Raw genomic sequence first — 19,923 nt, forward strand, 5'->3', positions numbered from 1 at the left:
ATTCCCGTGTTGCTTGCCTATATTCATCCTTTGTTATTTGTCCTAGTTTCCATTTTTTTATGACTCCTTTTTTATTTTGAGATCATGCAAGATCTCCTTGTTAAGCCAAGCTGGTCTTTTGCCATGTTTTCTATCTTCCACAACTACTTTAGGCAACTTATTCCAGCGCTGAATTGTCCTGAAAGGTAGGAAGTTTTTCCTAATGTCCAACCTAAACCTGCTCTGCTGAAATTTAAACCCAATGCTTCTTGTCCTGTCCTCAGAGATTAAGAGGAATATGTTTTCAACCTCCTACTTGTAACCTGTTCGATACTGCCAGACTGTTCTCATGCTCCCTCTAAGTCTTTTCTTTCCATCTTCACCATAGGTCAATTATTCTACAACTTCAATAATTTGTGCTGATCCTCTCTGGACTTTCTCCAATTTTTCCACCTTTTTCCTGAAATTTGGCACCTAGCTCTCAGCACAATCATAGAACCATCGAACACTAGAACTGGAAGCGACCTTGAAAGGTCATCGAGTCCATTCCTTTGCCCTCCCGGCAGGATCTAGTATCATATGGACCATCCCTGATAGATGTATATCCAATCTGCTTTTAAATATCTCCAGGGATGAGGATTCCACAACCTCCCTAGGTAGTTTATTCCAGTGTTTAACCACCCTGACAGGTAGGAAGTTTTTCCTAATGTCCTACCTAACCCTCTCTTGCTGCAGTTTACACCCACTGTTTCTTGTCTTATCCGTAGAGGCCAAGGAGAACAACTTGTCTCCCTCTTCCTAGTGACACCCTTTTAGATACTTGAAAACAGCTATCACGTCCCCTCTCAGTTTTCTCCCTTCTAAACTAAAGAAGCCCAATTTCTTCCATCTTCCCTCATAGCTCATGTTTTCTAAACCTTTAAGCATTCTTGTTTCTCTTCTCTGGACCTTCTCCAATTTCTTTGCATCTTTCTTGAAATGCAGTGCCCAGAACTGCACAAATACTTCAATTATCAAAGGGGTAACGGTGTTAGTCTAAATCTGCAAAAGCGGCAAGGAGTCCTGTGGCACCTTATAGACCAACTGAAGTGTTGGAGCATAAGGTTTCATGGACAAAGACCCACTTCGTCAGAAGCAACTGGGAGGTTGTGGAATACTTCAATTAAGGCCTAATAAGAGTAGAGTAGAAAAGAAGCATGTTTGCTTTTTTGCAACAGCGTCACATTCTTGGCTCATATTTAGCTTGTTGTTGGACATTCGGAAAAAATTTCTAACTGTCAAGGTGGTTAAACACTGGAATAAATTGCCTAGGGAGGTTGTGGAATCTTCATCTCTGGAGATATTTAAGAGCAGGTTGGATAGACACCTATCAGGGATGGTCTAGACTCTCCATTTTCATTCCTATTTTTCTATCTAATTTTTTCCTCCCACTTAGTTCTGCTGGTTGCTTTGGGGAATTACTTATTCTTTCAAAACTGCTAGCCTGCTCGCTTCTATCATACGCCCCTTTCTTTTCTCTTTTCTAAACCTTTTCAGACTTTTCAGTCCGTCGTCATGTAGCAGCCTCCTCAACCCTCAGAACCTGGTTTGGAAATTCCCTTTCAGTCTGTTCTCTCCATTAGAGTAACTGGGTGACAAAAACTGAGCGCATATAAGCTTTTTCTAGACATCTCACTTGGCATACTTTGTACAAGATTTGTTCCAAACATAGAACAGCTGTTTCAACAACAGTCTTTGTGTTCAAATTACAGTCCAACAACATCACATAGGTATCTGAACAATGTCTTGGTTTAGCCACACGTGAATGAGCAACTATTTCCAGATCTTTTGCCTGAGGTGTGTTCTACTTGGGGTTTTCGTTGTCTTTGGTCCACCCTCTCTGGGACACCGGTGTTGGCCACTGTTGGCAGACAGGCTACTGGGCTAGGAGGACCTTTGGTCTGACCAAGTACGGCCATTCTTATGTTCTTATGTTTTCCCCTGGCACATGTTTTGTCAAAAATTTGGGTGGTTTCCCCCCTTCTCTTATTATAAGAATCAGGTAAATGAGGAACCCCGTATAGTATGGGATCACTGTCCTTATTTTCATTTAATTAATGTGCAATGAGGAAGAACCGTTTCCAATTATACATACAGCGACTCCTGTTAACATTGTCTCTCCATGCAGGTATTGGTACTGTGACCATCACCCCAGAGCCTGGGCATACAAAGCAAGTCAGTGGAAACGACGATAGATGTAGGCGACACTGTTCTATTTCACAGTTAGACACCTTCTCTCCAACTCCATGTCACAATCAAACACAGAGAATTTCACCAACCCCTCCACCTTCATCCTGCTGGGCATTCCTGGCCTGGAGACAGCTCATGTGTGGATCTCCATCCCCTTCTCTGACATCTATGTCATAGCCATTGTGGGGAATCTCACCATCCTGCTCATTGTAAAGATGGAGCCGAGCCTCCATGAACCCATGTACTATTTCCTCTGCGTGTTGGCCATCAGTGACCTGGTCCTGTCTACGTCCACCCTGCCCAAAATGCTGGCAATCTTCTGGTTCAATTCCAGGGAAATCTCTTTCAATGCCTGCCTCACCCAGATGTTCTTCATTCAGTGTTTCTCAACAATTCAGTCTGGGATATTGGCAGCCATGGCTTTGGATCGTTACGTGGCCATCTGCCATCCCCTGAGACATTCCACCATCCTGACAAACCCTTTTGTGGCCAAGATTGCCCTGGCTGTGGTGCTGCGCAGTGGCACATTCATATTACCATATCCCTTACTGGCAAGGCAGTGGCCATATTGTAGAACCAACATCATCCCTGAGCCGTACTGTGTGCACATCGCTGTGGTGAAACTGGCCTGCGGCGACACCCGCATCAGTAATTACTATGGGCTCTTTGTGCTGTTCTGTGTGTTGGGTCTGGATGTCATTTCTATTGCCATCTCCTACATGCAGATCCTCAGGGCCATCTTCAGCCTCCCCACAAAGGATGCCCGGCTGAAGACTTTTGGGACCTGCGGCTCTCACCTCTGCACCATTGTAATCTTTTATATCCCAAGTCTCTTCTCCTCCCTCATGTACCGTTTTGGACAGAATTTCCCCCAGCATGTCCATGTTCTCCTTGCCAACATGTGCTTCCTGCTGCCCCCCATGCTCAACCCCATCATCTATGGGGTAAAGACCAAACAAATAAGGTGCCGGCTGCTCGGGCTTGTTACTCGTATATAGTGTAACGTTTTCTCCTGGCGCTCTGACTCTCAGGCCAGGTTCTGTGCAACTCAGTCTGCTGCCCTGGTGCTGGGCTTGCTTCCCTAAGTCAGTTCCTTTGCATGTTACGTCCTTTCCTGGCCGTGCTATGCTGTCTCAGGGTGTCAGATGGTAGAGTGACAAACTCTGTAACGCGTAGGGCTGCCACTTTTCAAATTGCTGGCAACCGGACCCCAACACCCTTTCTCTTTTCTGCCTATTTCCCCAGGGGCTGTGTCCTGCCTCACTTCTCTCCTCAAAGGCCCCGCCACACAATTTTCCTTCCTTCTTCCTTTTTCCTCTTTCTGATTTTCCCCCTCATATTCTTCTTGGACAACAGTTTATATAGTGAAACTTGAGTCCTGCTTAGCGAGATCTTCACCAATTATTTTAGTGTAATTTTACTAACCAATCGTAATGTATGGTAATGGACTTACCTAACCAATGATACCTCACCACTTTAGTTGATTTACCCCTAGCAAAATTAATTATCCAGCAGGCAGAAAGAGATACAAATCGGACAGATATCACACAGGCAAACAATAGGAATGTGAGGACAATAATCAGAGGATTCCACAGCCTCAGGTATTGATAAGCAATTTCTGGCCAGACAGAAAGCTGTGAAGCCATGTTTTCTCTACCCATTTTGAGATCGGATTCTTTGTCTGGTGATAGTGGGGGCTATTAGCTCAAGGTCTCCTTCTCTACAGCCTGGTGTGACACTATTTTATTGCAGGTTAGATGGGAGGTGAGTATGTGACTCCAGCCTGTACAGCTAATGGCTGTTACTCTTCAGTCTGGCTGAAGAGGACGGCTTTAGGCCTTCCATATTGTTAAACGTCTGCCTGAACTAGTCAGTTGTGCCCCAGCTCATATCTCCACTTCACCCAGGCCTTACCCGTGTCTTTTATACCCCTTGCCTCTCATCACCCACTGGATCTTCTCCACCTCTTCCCTGCTACAGCTGGGCTTCCTCTGCTCCCAGGCTGGGGCAAACAAAGTTGAAAGTTGACCCAGCTGCACGAGTGGGATGGCCCCAGGTGAGCAGGGTTAATGACCAGACAAGTCTTTCCTGCCCTATGTGACCAGGTAGAGCCAACATCCCCTTTTCAGTCTGATTTTCTAATTCAACACGGAGCACCTGCCAAGCCTCACTAGCAACAAGACACAAAATGCTAAAAAGAGACTGTCTGGATCAAGTCTAGTTGTGTGGCAACTGCTTGATGTCACTCTTTGAAGGAGCTTTCTGTGTCCTTGTCTCTTTGAGCCATAGAATCATAGAATCATAGAATAATAGGACTGGAAGGGACCTCGAGAGGTCATCGAGTCCAGCCCCCCGCCCTCAAGGCAGGATCAAGCTCCGTCTACACCATCCCTGACAGATGTCTATCTAACCTGTTCTTAAATATCTCCAGAGAGGGAGATTCCACCACCTCCCCTGGCAATTTATTCCAATATTTGACCACCCTGACAGTTAGGAATTTTTTCCTAATGTCCAATCTAAACCTCCCCTGCTGCACTTTAAGCCCATTACTCCTTGTCCTGTCCTCAGAAACCAAGAGGAACAAATTTTCGCCTTCCTCCTTGTGACACCCTTTTAGATATTTGAAAACCGCTATCATGTCCCCCCTTAATCTTCTTTTTTCCAAACTAAACAAGCCCAGTTCATGAAGCCTGGCTTCATAGGTCATGTTCTCTAAACCTTTAATCATTCTTGTCGCTCTTCTCTGTACCCTTTCCAATTTCTCCACATCTTTCTTGAAATGTGGCGCCCAGAACTGGACACAGTACTCCAGCTGAGGCCTAACTAGTGCAGAGTAGAGCGGCAGAATGACTTCACGAGTTTTGCTTACAACACACCTGTTGATACAACCTAGAATCATATTTGCTTTTTTTGCAACAGCATCACACTGTTGACTCATATTCAACTTGTGGTCCACTATGACCCCTAGATCCCTTTCCGCCATGCTCCTTCCTAGACAGTCGCTTCCCATCTTGTATGTATGGAACTGATTGTTCCTTCCTAAGTGGAGCACTTTGCATTTCACGCCCCATGACACGCCCCATTTGCACAAGCCGCTTGTATTAAGAGGCAGGAAGCTGACGTGGAGACTCTGACCCCGAACAAAAAGTCTCCCAGCAGAGGAATGTACCAGCAGGATTCTAGATCGAATCACTTTTCTCCAGAGTCTCTGTAGAGAGGTGGGTTGGGAAGGGATGGAACCTCCCACTGGAGGGAACAGAAGGTACGTCTACACTACAGCGCTAATTCGAACTAACTTAGTTCAAATTAGTTAATTCGAACTAAGCTAATTCGAACTAACGCCTCTAGAACGAAAAACTAGTTCAAATTAGCGTTTTGCTAATTCGAACTAGCATGTCCATATTAAGTGGACCCTGAAGCGGGGTTAAGGCTGGCCGGAAGCAGTGCCGGCAGGGCATAAGAGGAGGACTTAGAGCGTGGAGATGCTGTCTCAGGCTAGCCGAGGGCTGCGCTTAAAGGGTCCCGACCCCCACCCCGGACAGACAGTTCTCAGGGGTGCCCCGCTTGCAAAGCAGTCCTGGCTTGGAGTGCCCTGAGTACCCACACTGGGCACATCACACCACTCGGCCATCAGCCCGGCTGCACTTGCCGCAGGCTGCCATCTGGGGAGAGGGGGCAATTGGGGGGCTGCAGGAGAGCTTCCACCCCCAGAAGCCCGCAGAGCCAGCCCAGTCCTCCCCATCGGGGGCTCGTGCCCCATTCCTCCCTCACCTCCTTCCACTTACCCTTCCCTAGACCCTCTTCTTGATGTACAAAATAAAGGACAATTGTGTTCAAAAATGGAATCTGTCTTTATTGAACAAAACTGGGGGAGACTGGGAAAAGGAGGTGGGAGAGGGGAAGAGAGAGGGTGGGAGAGGGGAGGGCAACTAAAATGATCAGGGGTTGGGAACAGGTCCCATACGAAGAGAGGCTAAATAGACTGGGACTTTTCATCTTAGAAAAGAAGAGACAGAGGGGGGACAGGATAGAGGTCTCTAAAAGCAGGAGTTTGGTGGAGAGGGTGCATACAGAAAAGTTCTTCATTAGTTCCCATAAAGAAGGACTAGAGGACACCAAAGGAAAGGAATGGGTAGCAGGCTTCAAACTAGTAACAGAAAGTTGTTCTTGACAAAGCAAAGAGTCAACCTGTGGAACACCTTGCTGCAGGAGGCTGTGAAGGCTAGAACTAGAAAAGAGTTTAAAGGGAAGTGAGATCAAGTCATGGAGGTTGGGTCCATGGAGTGGTATTAGCCAGGGGGTAGGAGTGGTGTCCCTGCCCAAGGTTTGTGGAAGGCTGGAGAGGGATGGCACGAGACAAATGGCTTGGTCACTGTCTTCGGTCCATCCCCTCCAGGGTCCCTAGGGTTGGCCGCTGTCGGCAGACAGGCTACTGGGCTAGATGGACCTTTGGTCTGACCCAGGACGGCCATTCTAAGCTCAGGGCTCAGGGTCGGGGGTCTCAGTGGACCACCTTGATTTTCATGCACACCTGCTCCTGCGTGGCCAGGCTGACAGCTCTCCTGCCCTAGCCGGCCACTTTCCTGTGCCTAGTGCAGAGGTCGTGGACGAGGTCCACGATGTCCGCACTAGCCCAGGCGGGTGCCCGCCTCTTGTGGTCCCGGGCAAGCTCCAGTGAGCCGCCAGCCTGGTCCCAGGAAGAGGGGGAGGGCTGGGGGGCATCGGGTGGCTGGCTCGATCCGTGCCATGTGCAGGGTCTGCTAGCTGGGTGCTGGCAGGCTTGCACCTGGCACAGGCACCGTAGCCAGCCCGTGCCTTTTTAAGGGGTCCAGGGCCGGGAGGGGGGCATAGAGTTTCCCTGGTGTTGGCCAGAGTGGCCACCTTGGAAACCTGGGGAGGGCTAGCCTCCCACTAGTTCGAATTAAGGGGCTACACAGCCCTTAATTCAAACTAGTAAGTTCGAACTAGGCTGAGTCCTCGTAGAATGAGGTTTACCTAGTTCGAACTAAGCGCTCCACTAGTTCGAATTAAATTCGAACTAGCGGAGCGCTAGTGTAGCGCCTATGAAAGTTAGTTCGAACTAACATCCGTTAGTTCGAACCAACTTTGTAGTGTAGACATACCCAGAGAGAGGAGGGGATGGTTGAGACCTTCCAAACCACAGAGCCTGGATGAGCCAGCAGAAGCTGGGACAGGAGAGAGGCACAAGGGCAGCAGAGAGGACTCTTTGGACCCACTTCCTCAGATCAAATAGTAGAAGAAAATTGTCACAACTATATATACCAAAGGATACAATTAAAAAAAAGTGAACACATATGAAAAGGACAAATCACATTTCAGAACAGAAGGGGGATGCAGGGGGGGAGGAAGGTAAATGTCTGTGAGCTAATGGTATTAGAGGTGATAATTAGAGCTAATACCATTAGCTCACAGACATTTACCTTTCCCCACCTCTAATATCATTAACTCACAGACATTTACCTCCCGCCCCCCCCGCATTCCCCTTCTGTTCTGAAATGTGATTTGTCCTTTTCATATGTGTTCATTTTTTTCAATTGTATCCTTTGGTATATATGGTTGTGACTATTTTCTTCCACTATTTGATCTGAGGAAGTGGGTCTGGCCCACGAAAGCTCATCATCTAATAAACCATCTTGTTAGTCTTTAAAGTGCTACATTGTCCTGTATTTCGTTTCAGCTACACCAGACTAACACGGCTACATCTCTATCACTAGGCTAGCCGAGGGCTGTGCTTAAAGGAGCATCCGTGGTTCTGCTGGATGACAGATGTTGCTGGATCAGAGAGTTCCTGTTTTTGGAGGTAAAATCTCTACTTTGTAAAATGATGATGGTTATTGAAGAGAATTCCAAGTCTGAGCTCCTTCATCAACAGCCCCACGTGCAGAACGAAAGAACGAAAGAACGAAAGAACGAAAGAAAGAAAGAAAGAAAGAAAACACTCAGTCTTATGCCTCCAGATCTGTCTGTCTACAACTTACGTATCCCTTCTGGGCATTTACAGGACAACAGACCCTCGGGAGATCTACCCATTATCCATTGGGTTTTTTTCTAATCAGTATAATTCTTAAAAATACAGAAATGCCCAGAGCAGACAATTCCTCAGTGACTCTGCCCAGAGCCCAAGAGTTCTCCTCTTCCTTTGGGAGGATTCCTTAATTCCTGTTTATGGCTACACCTGGATAAGTAGCAGAGAAGCATGGATGGGCTTGTGTCCATCCGGTTTACGTCCCCCAAAGCATGCAAGCAAACACCCCAGAGACTGTACAGGGCTCTGCTATAAACAGTGCACACCCCTGCTCTCGCTTTCCGCATTGGATGCCACTGCAGATGCTGGGCTGAGAGAGGCGCGGGACGCGGTTGCCTGAGGGGGTTCCCAGGGAAGACACGTCCCTCTCAGAACTAGCAGGTACCAGCTCTTGATGAGGGGCTCCCCTGCTCCACGAACCCAGGGCTACGTGGGCATGATGAGACTGACAGTCAGTCGGGGGTCCTTTCTGCTCTCGACGGCCACTAAACCTCCCAGAACTCTTGCCACAGGGGGTGAGTTTGTTCCAGTACCCAGTCCCTTTTCTCTGTGCACCATGCCCACCCTAGGAGATACGCTCTAGTCCCGAAACAAAAGACAGGACTATGTAGCACTTTAAAGACTAACAAGATGGTTTTTTAGGTGATGAGCTTTCGTGGCCCAGGCCAGAATTAAAGACTTCAACGAGAAGCTTCAGAATTGTCATTCATGCTTAAATTTGACACTTTATGTATGAGTTTAAACAAAGACACTTATTATCTCACCTATTACAAAGATAGCTTCCCCAATTATCACCCCTATGTCATTTCCTCACAGATGCTAATCTTCCTCCCTCACCCCCACTCTGTTCTAAAATTTGATTTGTCAATTTCACATGCGTTCATTTTTTTGATTGTGTCACTTTGGTATATATGGTTGTTCCAATTTTTTTCCACATATTGATCTGAGGAAGGGGGTCTGGCCCCCGAAAGCTCATCACCTAATAAACCAACTTGTTAGTCTTTAAAGTGCTACATAGCCCTGTCTTTTGTTTCAGCTACAGCAGACTAACACGGCTGCGTCTCTGTCACCCCTCTAGTCCTGGAGTGACTAACAGTGTTTCAGTGGTACAGTGGATCCTTTAAGAAAGGTGAATCCCTTGTTCATGTGCTGTGGGAAAGAGTAAATAGAAATGCCTGGTCTAGTATATTGGTGGGTAGATTCATAGGGGCTGTGTCTACACTGGCCAGTTATTCCGGAAAATCAGCCGCTTTTCTGGAATAATTTGCCAGCTGTTTACACTGGCCGCTTGAATTTCCGGAAAAGCACTGACGATCTAATATAAAATCATCAGTGCTTTTCCAGAAAAACTATGCTGCACCCGTTCGGGCAAAAGTCTTTTTCCGGAAAACTGTTCCGGAAAAGGGCCAGTGTAGACAGCAGAGATTTCTTTTCCGCAAAAAAGCCCCGACAGCGAAAATGACGCACATCTTTTGTCCACATCTTTCCTGAAATTTGTCACCCATCTCTCGACACAATACTCCAGACAAGGCCTAAGTCGAGCAGAGCAATGGGGAACAATTATGTCTTGTGTCTTCCTCACAGTATTTCTGTTACTGCATCCCAGAATCATGTTGGCTTTTTTTTTTCTGCAGCTGTGTCCCACTATTATTTAATTTGTTGCACACAATGACTGCTAGATCTCTTTCAACAGTCCTTCGTAGGCAGTCAGTTCCCATGTTTATGAGTGCAATGGATTGTTTCTTCTCATGTGGGTTACGTTCAATTAGCCCTTATTGGATTTCCTTCTATGTTCCTCAAACCCTTTCTCCAGTTGGTCCGGATGATTTTGAATCACATTTCTCACCTTGAAAGCACTTGCAACCCCTCCCAGCTCTGCATCATTCACAAACTTTATCAATGTCGTGATATAAATCACTGATGAAGGTATCGAACAGAACCAGTCCCAGAATGATCCCTGCAGAACCCTTCCTGTTCTGTCCTTCCAGCTGACTATGAACTACTGCCCTGGTCTGACGTTATTTCGAAATAACAGAATGCACGTCTATACAGCAAGCCATTATTTCAAAAGAATTTCAATATAGTAAACTTCTTGCTTTGACTTCCCTAACCCTTACTTCATGAGGAATAAGGGAAGTCAAAGGAAGAGTGTTCTTCCTTCAACTTCCTATAGTGTAGACAGTGCCAAAGCCGAATTAAACTATTTTGACTGCAGCTATGCAAACTCCAAAGGTAATAACAATATGTTCAGGAACAGGAAGCCTGCTAAGCAACCAGTGGGGCCCCTGGACGATAGAGATACAAATGGAGCACTTAAAGACAATAAAGTCATTGCGGGGAAACTAAACGAATTCTTTGCTTCAGTCTTCACGGCTGAGGATGTTAGGGAGATTCCTGAACCTGACCCGTCCTTTGTTGGTGACAAATCTGAGGACTTGTCTCACATTGAAGTGTCATTAGAGGAAGTTTTGGAATTAACTGATAAACTTAACAGTAACAAGTCACCGGGACCGGATGGCATTCACCGAAGAGCTCTGAAAGAACTCAAATGTGAAATTGTGGAACTATTAAATTGCATATCTTAATCCTGGAAGTGTAGACAAGTCCCTAATAAAAAGGTACTTCTGATTCCAAAGGACCAGCCACTTTCCCAGGCCAATTTATAACTAGGAATCTTACCCAAAAAGCATGCTGTGATAGAAAGAAAGAAAGAAAGAAAGAAAGAAAGAAAGAAAGAAAGAAAGAAAGAAAGAAAGAAAGAAAGAAAGAAAGAAAGAAAGAAAGAAAGAAAGAAAGAAAGAAAGAAAGAAAGAAAGAAAGTTAAAATTGATAAAGGAATTGAATATACATACCGACATCAATTACAAAGTTCTTGATGAAGGCACAGTGGTGCTACTAGTGACTACCAGATCTTTTCCCTCAGGTGTATTCTGGTAGGGAGGTTTCCCCAACGCATGTCTCATCAAATATTTTTATTGTCCATTCCCACATATTTATCTCCCAGGTTAATAGGAACTCTTTACAACACTGACTAGCTATATGGTGTCTTATCAATAAGAAACAATGATGGATAACACATATCCACACTCCTGTTCCCCTCTAATGCCTATTAAGCTTTCCCTGACTATGACATTTAGGAATTCTTCGGACATAACTTCTAGAATTGACATTAGTGAGGTCAGTGGCTCATGAGTCACTCCTCTGCACAAAGAAAATATCTTTGCTCTGTGTGTGAAGACTGAACAATCTGCAGCAGCCATGAAATTATCCTGCAGTAATCTCCATTGTCATTGTCTCGCCATCCAGGTATAGGTACTGTGAACATCACCCTAGAGCCTGGGCATATAAAGGAAGTCAGGGGGACATACGGTACATGCAGGAGACACTGTTCTGCTTCTGAGTTGGATGCCTTCTCGCCTGCTCCATGTCGTATTTCAACGCAACTGATTTTACCAACCCCTCCACCTTCATCCTGATTGGCATTCCTGGCCTGGAGGAGGCCCATGTCTGGATCTCCATCCCCTTCTGCGCCATGTACGTCATAGCCCTCTTGGGGAACTTCACCATCCTCTTCATTGTGAAGACAGAGTCTCGGCTCCACGAGCCCATGTACTATTTTCTCTGCATGCTGGCCATCACCGACCTGGTCTTGGCCACATCTGTCCTGCCCAAAATGCTGAGCAACTTCTGGTTCAATTCCAGGGAGATAGACTTCGATGCCTGCCTCACCCAGATGTACTTCATTCACTGCTTCTCAGCAATTGAGTCTGGGATATTGGCAGCCATGGCTTTGGATCGCTATGTGGCCATTTGCCATCCTTTGAGACATTCCACCATCCTGACAAACCCTTCGGTAGCTAAAATTGGCCTGGCCCTATTGCTACGCAGCAGCATAGTCACACTGCCCTATCCCTTACTGACGAGGAGATGGCCATATTGTAGAACCAACATCATCTCTGAGCCGTACTGTGTGCACATCGCCGTGGTGAAGTTGGCCTGCGCCGACACCCGCGTCAATAGTTACTACGGGCTCTTTGTGATGTTCTTTGTGTTGGGTCTGGATGTGATTTCTATTGCCATCTCCTACATGCAGATCCTCAGGGCCATCTTCAGCCTCCCCACAAAGGACGCTCGGCTCAAGACTTTTTTGACTTGTGCCTCACATCTCTGCGCCATTGTAATCTTTTACATCCCAAGTGCCTTCTCCTCCCTCATTTATCGTTTCGGACAAAATTTTCCCCAGCATGTCCAAGTTCTTATTGCCATCATGTACCTCCTGCTGCCCCCCATGCTCAACCCCATCATCTATGGGGTAAAGACCAAACAGATCTGGAGCAGGCTGCGCTGGTTTGTTACTCGTAAATAGTGTAAAGTTTTCTCCTGGGACTCTGGCGTTCAGAGCTAAAGTGCAAAGTATTGTTCCTCAGTGTACTCTGCCAGCCACCCTTTCTGAAAGCAGCGAGGGCCAGTGGTAAAGGTGCACCAGACAGAATATTGTGTCTTAAGGTGACTCCAGGTCAGGAATAAATTTGTATAAGTTTGTTCTGGTTTTAATGTTAGTATTGTGAACTAAGTAATTGGGTATGATGACTGGGTGTGATTGAAACTGGACTTTGATGCTCCTGCTAAAATATTCATATGGAGTCCATGTCACAAAGAAATCAATTCTGTTTTGTGGGTGTGAGAATGAGGAATGTGTTAAGAGATAGGTGGAGGAGACCTTGGGAGTCACCGAGTCCAACCTCTTCCTCAAAGCAGGACCAACCCCAACTCTATTATCCCAGCCAGGGCTTTGTCAAGACGGGACTTAAAAACCTCTAGGGATGAAGATTCCACACCTCCCTAGGGAACCCATCTCAGTGCTTCCACACCCTCCTAGGGCAAGAGCTTTTCCTAATATCCAATCTAGACCTGCCGCCTGTGACTTGAGACCATTGCTCCTCATTCTGCCATCCCTCACTACTAAGAACAGCCTCTCTCCAGCCTCTTTGGAACCTCCCTCTGGAAGTTGAAGGCTGCTCCCAAATCCCCCCTCACTCTTCTCTTTCACTGACTAAATAAGCACAAATCCCTTTGCGTCTCCTCATATGTCATGTGTTCGAGCCCCCTCGGTATTTTTGTTGCCCTCGGCTGGAATTTCTCCAATGTGTCCACATCCTTTCTTTAATGGGGCTCAGAAATAGACACAAGACTCCAGATGTGGCCTCCCCAGTGCCAAATAAAGATGAATATTCTTTGTGTCAGAGTCCTTCCAGCCAAGACACTGAACCTTTTCAGGTCTGAGGAAAATGCAGGTTTGGGTCCAATTTCCTCGGATGCCACTCCCCAAATGGTATCTAAACCCAATAGATTTATTTAGGTAAACCCCTTTCAAAAAGGAAAGGAGGAGGTGCATACTGATTGCTCCCCCAGGTAACAATTATTTGCACTGGGGTTGAAAGCAATTAACAGTGATTTTATTAAGTACAAGCAGTAGGATTTAAGTGACAATAAGTGAGAAGAGGCAGAATAAAGTAGATTTCTAATTTAAAGTAATAGAAAACACTTAGCTAACTCTAACATTAAAACCTCAGTACAAACGTATTATGAACTCAGCCTAAAACTGTTCTTATTCCACCTAAACCTCCAAGCTAGGGAAGTCCCTTTTTCTTTGGGGTCTGCAATTACCCAAGCCAAAGACAAAGAAACTGCTAGCTTCCCATTGTGTTATAGATTCCACCAGGGGTGGATGAGAGTGCCGCGGGGCCCCAGGCAGCGAAATTTTGCGGGGTCCCTCCTTTGACACGGCACATGCATGGGGCCTCAGGAAGCACTGGGCCTGGGGCAGCCGCCCCGCTCGGCCTGCCCTAAATCCACCGCTGGTTTCCACTTTAGGTGGGAAGTCTCTTTCTCCATTCCACTCTTCCATGGACAATGACTTACTTCACCGCTACCTGTTGAGGTGGCTGTGACAGAGCAGGTGGGCTCCTCTCCCCCAAACCGCTGGCCCCCCATGGCGGGGAGCACCTGGGAATGCCGACTTCCCCAGGGACCACCGGCGGCAGCTGGGTGAGGGCTGCACACTTGGGAGAGGCAGCCAAGGACACGCCACCGGAGGTAGAAGCTGGCAGGGAAATGGTGCCTTGGCCAGATGCTGATGCTGGCGTACGAGCACTCACAGGTACCCTCGGGGGGAAACCCGCCTATTGCAGCACGGGGCAGGGGCAGAGGCACCGGCAGGGACACGCCTAGGGGTGGGGCGACCCCAAGGAGGTGTGGGATTTAAATGGGCCAATCCCCGGGTGGGGGGAGGACGGCGCCTGGAGAGGGTCCAAGTTCCAGTGGGCTGAAAGTTTCCGGTGGGAAGGGTCCGGAGCAGGACACGGTCGAGTTGTAACGTTTTAGTCCCAGAGCACGACGGGGTGAATAAGAAGAAGCCCAGGGTAGGGTTTTTAAGCCCGTGGGTCAGTGCATTTTGGGAGGCATCCAAACTGAGCACAGGAGGCAGAGAGAAAGACATCTCCCCCTCCCTAGGGCCCTGGGCTGAGACCTGGAGGTGAGAGCAGGCCCGGGTCCCCTTACTTCCCGCTCCACATTGGGAAGGTGAAGAGTGCTCCGAGACGCGTGAGGGCCTCAGTGAAGTCCGAGTGGGACTGGGATTGTGAACAATAAACACGTTGGACACAGCCCGAGTGTGGGTGTAAAACAAGGGAAAGGGGCAGGGAGCTCCGGGGAGGGAACAGGACCCTCCCACAGTGGCCATGTGACTTCCTAAGACCAACCACTGCTTGGACTCAAAGGACAAAAGAGGCTATTTCCCTTGATGTCTGGGTGATCATCTATAAACACCTTTGATGGCTTGCACTTGCACTTTTCAAACCATGAACCATTCCATACTCCATAGATCTAACTTTACACACAAGTATGAGCCATACACCAAAATAAGATATGCAGACTTAGTGGATAATGACATGAAGACTGATAGGTTACATGCAGCAATTTATCCTGAGCAGCTTAGAGTTCTGCATATTTGTGTCCATAAGTCACAAGATCACAAGTCCAGTGTGGCTCCTATCAGGCCTGGTAACCACGGCAGCATTTGGAACCCTACATGCCAGAGGTTAACAGGACATAGAATCATAGGACTGGAAGGGACCTCAAGAGGTCATCGAGTCCAGCCCCCCGCCCTCAAGGCAGGACCAAGCTCCATCTACACCATCCCTGACAGATGTCTAGCTAACCTGTTCTTAAATATCTCCAGAGAGGGAGATTCCACCACCTCCCTTGGCAATTTATTCCAATATCTGACTACCCTGACAGTTAGGAATTTTTTCCTAATGTCCAATCTAAACCTCCCTTGCTGTACTTTAAGCCCATTACTCCTTGTCCTGTCCTCAGAAACCAAGAGGAACAAATTTTCTCCTTCCTTCTTGTGACACCCTTTTAGATATTTGAAAACCGCTATCATGTCCCCCCTTAATCTTCTTTTTTCCAAACTAAACAAGCCCAGTTCATGAAGCCTGGCTTCATAGGTCATGTTCTCTAGACCTTTAATCATTCTTGTCGCTCTTCTCTGTACCCTTTCCAATTTCTCCACATCTTTCTTGAAATGTGGCGCCCAGAACTGGACACAGTACTCCAGCTGAGGCCTAACTAGTGCAGAGTAGAGCGGCAGAATGGCTTCACGAGTTTTGCTTACAACACACCTGTTGATACAACCTAGAATCATATTTGCTTTTTTTGCAACAGCATCACACTGTTGACTCATATTCAACTTGTGGTCCACTATGACCCCTAGATCCCTTTCCGCCATGCTCCTTCCTAGACAGTCGCTTCCCATCTTGTATGTATGGAACTGATTGTTCCTTCCTAAGTGGAGCACTTTGCATTTCTCTTTATTAAACCTCATCCTGTTTACCTCTGACCATTTCTCTAACTTGCTAAGGTCATTTTGAATTATGTCCCTATCCTCCAAAGAAGTTGCAACCCCACCCAGTTTGGTATCTTCTCCAGGTCTGTCTCTCTGCTATCTGCCCATCCACCAGATCCTGAGAAGGCCTAGGCATTACCCCTTGTTTTGTTACTAATCAAATATAATTTAAGAAGACATACAAGTAATTCCCTCGGACACTGCAGTTCTCCTCTAGCAGCACCCGGAATACCCCTTGTAGACAGTGCCAAAAGCCGAGTTAAGCTATTTCGAATTCTGCTACTCAATTGATTTAGCTAAAGTTGCATAGCTTAATTCGACTTTTGCCCACAGTGTAGTTGTATACCTAATAAAAAGGTTCTTCTGATCCCAAAGGACCAGGCCAATTTATAACTAGGAATCTTACAGAAAAAGCATTCTGTGGAAGGAAGGAAGGAAGGAAGGAAGGAAGGAAGGAAGGAAGGAAGGAAGGAAGGAAGGAAGGAAGGAAGGAAGGAAGGAAGGAAGGAAGGAAGGAAGGAAGGAAGGAAGGAAGGAAGGAAGGAAGGAAACAAAAATTGATAAGAGAATCGAATACATACTAACATCAATAGCAAAGTTCTTGATGCAGGCATGGTGGTGCTACAAGTGACTACCAGATCTTTTCTCTCAGGTGTATTCTAGTTGGGAGGTATCCCCAAAACATGTCTCATCAAAGATTTTTATTTTCCATTCGCACACATTTATCTACCAGGTTAACAGGAACTCCTTACAGCACTGAATATCTATCCTGGTATCTTTCCATTAGAAAACAATGAGGGATAACACATATCCACACTCCTGTTCCCCTCTAATGCCTATTAATCTTACCACGACAATTAGGAATTCATCAAACATAGAAATTTCTAGAATTATCATTAGTGGAATCAGTGACTCATGAGTCACTACTCTGCACAATGAAAATATTTTTGCTATGTGTGTGAAGATTGAACAATCTGCAGGAGCCATGAAAATATCCTGCAGTAGTCTCTCCATTGTCATTGTCTCTTCATCCAGGTATCGATACTGTGACCATCACCCTAGAGACCGGGCATATAAAAGAAGTCACGGGAACATACAATAGATGGAGGAGACACGGTTCTGCTTCTGAGTTGGATGCCTTCTCATCTACCCCATGTCATATTTCAACGCAACTGACTTTACCAACCCCTCCACCTTCATCCTGATTGGTATTCCTGGCCTGGAGGAGGCCCATGTCTGGATCGCCATCCCTTTCTGTGCCATGTTCATCATAGTCATCTTGGGGAACTTCACCATCCTGTTCATCGTGAAGATAGAGACGAGCCTCCACGAGCCCATGTACTATTTCCTCTGCATGCTGGCTGTTACTGACCTGGTCTTGACCTCATCTGCCTTGCCCAAAATGCTGGCCATCTTCTGGTTCAATTCCAGGGAGATAGACTTCAATGCCTGCCTCACCCAGATGTACTTCATTCACTGCTTCTCAGCAATCGAGTCTGGGATATTGGCAGCCATGGCTTTTGATCGCTATGTGGCCATCTGCCATCCCCTGAGACATTCCGCCATCCTGACAAACAGTTTGGTAGCCAAAATTGGCCTGGCCGTGGTGCTACGCAGTGGCATAGTCACACTGCCCTATCCCTTACTAACGAGGAGATGGCCATATTGCAGAACCAAAGTCATCTCTGAGCCATATTGTGTACAAATGGCCGTAGTTAAACTGGCTTGTGCTGACACCCGTGTCAATAGCTACTTCGGCCTCTTTGTGATGTTCTTTGTCATGGGTCTGGATGGGATTTTCATTGCCATCTCCTATTTGCAGATCCTTAGAGCCATCTTCAGCCTCCCCACAAAGGACACCCGACAAAAGACGCTTTTGACCTGTGGCTCACATCTCTGCGCCATCATAATCTTTTATATCCCAAGTGCCTCCTCCGCCCTCATCTACCGTTTTGGACAGAATTTTCCCCAGCATGTCCAAGTTCTTATTGCCAACCTATACTTCCTGCTGCCCTCCATGCTCAACCCCATCCTCTATGGGGTAAAGACCAAACAGATCCGGAGCAGGCTGCGCTGGCTTGTTACTCGTAAATAGTGTAAAGTTTTCTCCTGGGGATCTGGCTCTCAGTGTATCCATGGAGCTAAAATGCAAAGTAATGTGCCACAGTGTACTCTGCCGGCCACCCTTTCTGAAAGCAGTGAGGGCCATTGATAAAGGTGCACCAGCCAGAATATTGTGTCTAAAATCAGGAATAAATTTGTATAATTCTGTTATAGGTTTTAATATTAGTGTTATGAAATAAGTAATTGAGTATGATGATTGGGTTTTCTTGAAACTGTAATTTGTTGTTTGTGATTAAATATTCATATAGTGTGTATGTAACAAAGAAATCAGTTCTGTTTTGTAGGTGTGAGAATGAGGAATGTGTGTTAAGAGATAAGTGGGAAAGCCAGTTCATAGAATCCTAGGCTTGGAAGATCCCTCAGTCATTGAATCCAACCCCTGCTCAAAGCAACACTAACCCCAACTAAATCATCACACTCAGGGCTTTGTCAAGAGGTTCCAAAGAGGATGGAGAGAGGCTGTTCTCAGTAGTGACAGATGGCAGAACAAGGAGCAATGGTCTCAAGTTGTGGTGGGAGAGGTCCAGATTGGATATTAGGAAAAACTATTTTACTAGGAGGGTAGTGAAGCATTGGAATGGGTTACCTAGGGAAGTAGTGGAGTCTCCATCCCTAGAGGTGTTTAAGTCTCGGCTTGACAAAGCCCTGGCCGGGTTGATTTAGATGGGATTGGTCCTGCCTAGAGCGGAGGGCTGGACTTGACGACCTTCTGAGGTCTCTTCCAGTTCTGATTCTATGATAAGGGGATGGTTGGATGAAATAACATGATCTTGGTAACTAATTGACCATTCATTTCCAGTTGGAAATAGGTCAATGGAGGGATGATAGGAGTTGCTATAGGGAACTTTCTGGGTGTCTGGCTGGTGAGTCTTGCCCACATGCTCAGGGTTTAGCTGATCGCCATATTTGGGGTCAGGAAGGAATTTTCCTCCAGGGTAGATTGGCAGAGGCCCTGGAGGTTTTTCGCCTTCCTCTGTAGCATTGGGCACAGATCACAGCTGAAGGACTCTCTGCATGTTGGGGCCTTCAAAGTATTGGAAGGCTTCAATATCTGAGACATAGGTGAGAGGATTATTCTAAGAGGGGTGGGCGAGATTCTGTGGCCTGCACTGTGCAGGGGGTCAGACTAGATGATCATAATGGTCCCTTCTGACCTTAAAGTCTATGAGTCTATGAGTCTATGAATCAAGCTAGGACTTATAAATTTCTAGGGATGGAGATTCCACAGCCTTCCTAAGGAACCCATCTGAGTGCTTCCCCACCTTCCTATGGCAAGAGTTTTTCCTAATATCCAACCTAGACCTCCCCCACTGCAACTTGAGACCATTGCTCCTCGTTCTGCCATCTGCCCCCACTGAGAACAGCCTCTCTCCATCCTCTTTGGAATCATCCTTTAGGGAGTTGAAGGCTGCTTTCGAATCGCCCCTCACTCTTCTCTTCTGCAGACTAAATAAGCTCAAATCCCTCAGTTTCTCCTTATAAGTCATGTGCTCCAGCCCCCGAATCATTTTGTTGGCCTCGGCTGGACTTTCTCCAATATGTCCACATCCTTTCGGTAATGGGGTGGGAGGGCTAGGATTGGATGTGTTGGGATTTTGTGGTTCCCAGAGAGTCAGGTGCTGGGCAGAATCAAGGG

At 46.7% G+C, this 19,923-nt stretch overlaps 3 protein-coding genes across 3 annotated transcripts; all 3 read left to right on the forward strand.

Annotated features, from left to right (window-relative positions):
• Positions 1–2,264: 2,264 nt before the first annotated feature.
• On the forward strand, positions 2,265–3,206 carry LOC102451946 (olfactory receptor 52M1-like). Its single transcript, XM_075898372.1, has one exon. It carries the CDS (start codon positions 2,265–2,267, stop codon positions 3,204–3,206), a length of 942 nt encoding a protein of 313 aa, XP_075754487.1.
• Positions 3,207–11,678: 8,472 nt separating this feature from the next.
• LOC102451709 (olfactory receptor 52M1-like) lies at positions 11,679–12,620 on the forward strand. The gene has a single exon (XM_014568872.2). The coding sequence runs from the start codon at positions 11,679–11,681 to the stop codon at positions 12,618–12,620; it is 942 nt and encodes a 313-aa protein (XP_014424358.2).
• Positions 12,621–17,625: 5,005 nt separating this feature from the next.
• On the forward strand, positions 17,626–18,258 carry LOC102451476 (olfactory receptor 52M1-like). The gene has a single exon (XM_006113774.4). It carries the CDS (start codon positions 17,626–17,628, stop codon positions 18,256–18,258), a length of 633 nt encoding a protein of 210 aa, XP_006113836.4.
• Positions 18,259–19,923: the final 1,665 nt, after the last annotated feature.

Source organism: Pelodiscus sinensis, chromosome 1 (assembly GCF_049634645.1).
Source record: "Pelodiscus sinensis isolate JC-2024 chromosome 1, ASM4963464v1, whole genome shotgun sequence".
Taxonomy (NCBI): Eukaryota; Metazoa; Chordata; order Testudines; family Trionychidae; genus Pelodiscus; species Pelodiscus sinensis.

Excerpts from the sequence above, each read along its gene's own strand:
- LOC102451946 (XM_075898372.1), top strand. The coding sequence starts at position 2,265 with ATGTCACAATCAAACACAGAGAATTTCACCAACCCCTCCACCTTCATC.
- LOC102451709 (XM_014568872.2), top strand. The coding sequence starts at position 11,679 with ATGTCGTATTTCAACGCAACTGATTTTACCAACCCCTCCACCTTCATC.
- LOC102451476 (XM_006113774.4), top strand. The coding sequence starts at position 17,626 with ATGTACTTCATTCACTGCTTCTCAGCAATCGAGTCTGGGATATTGGCA.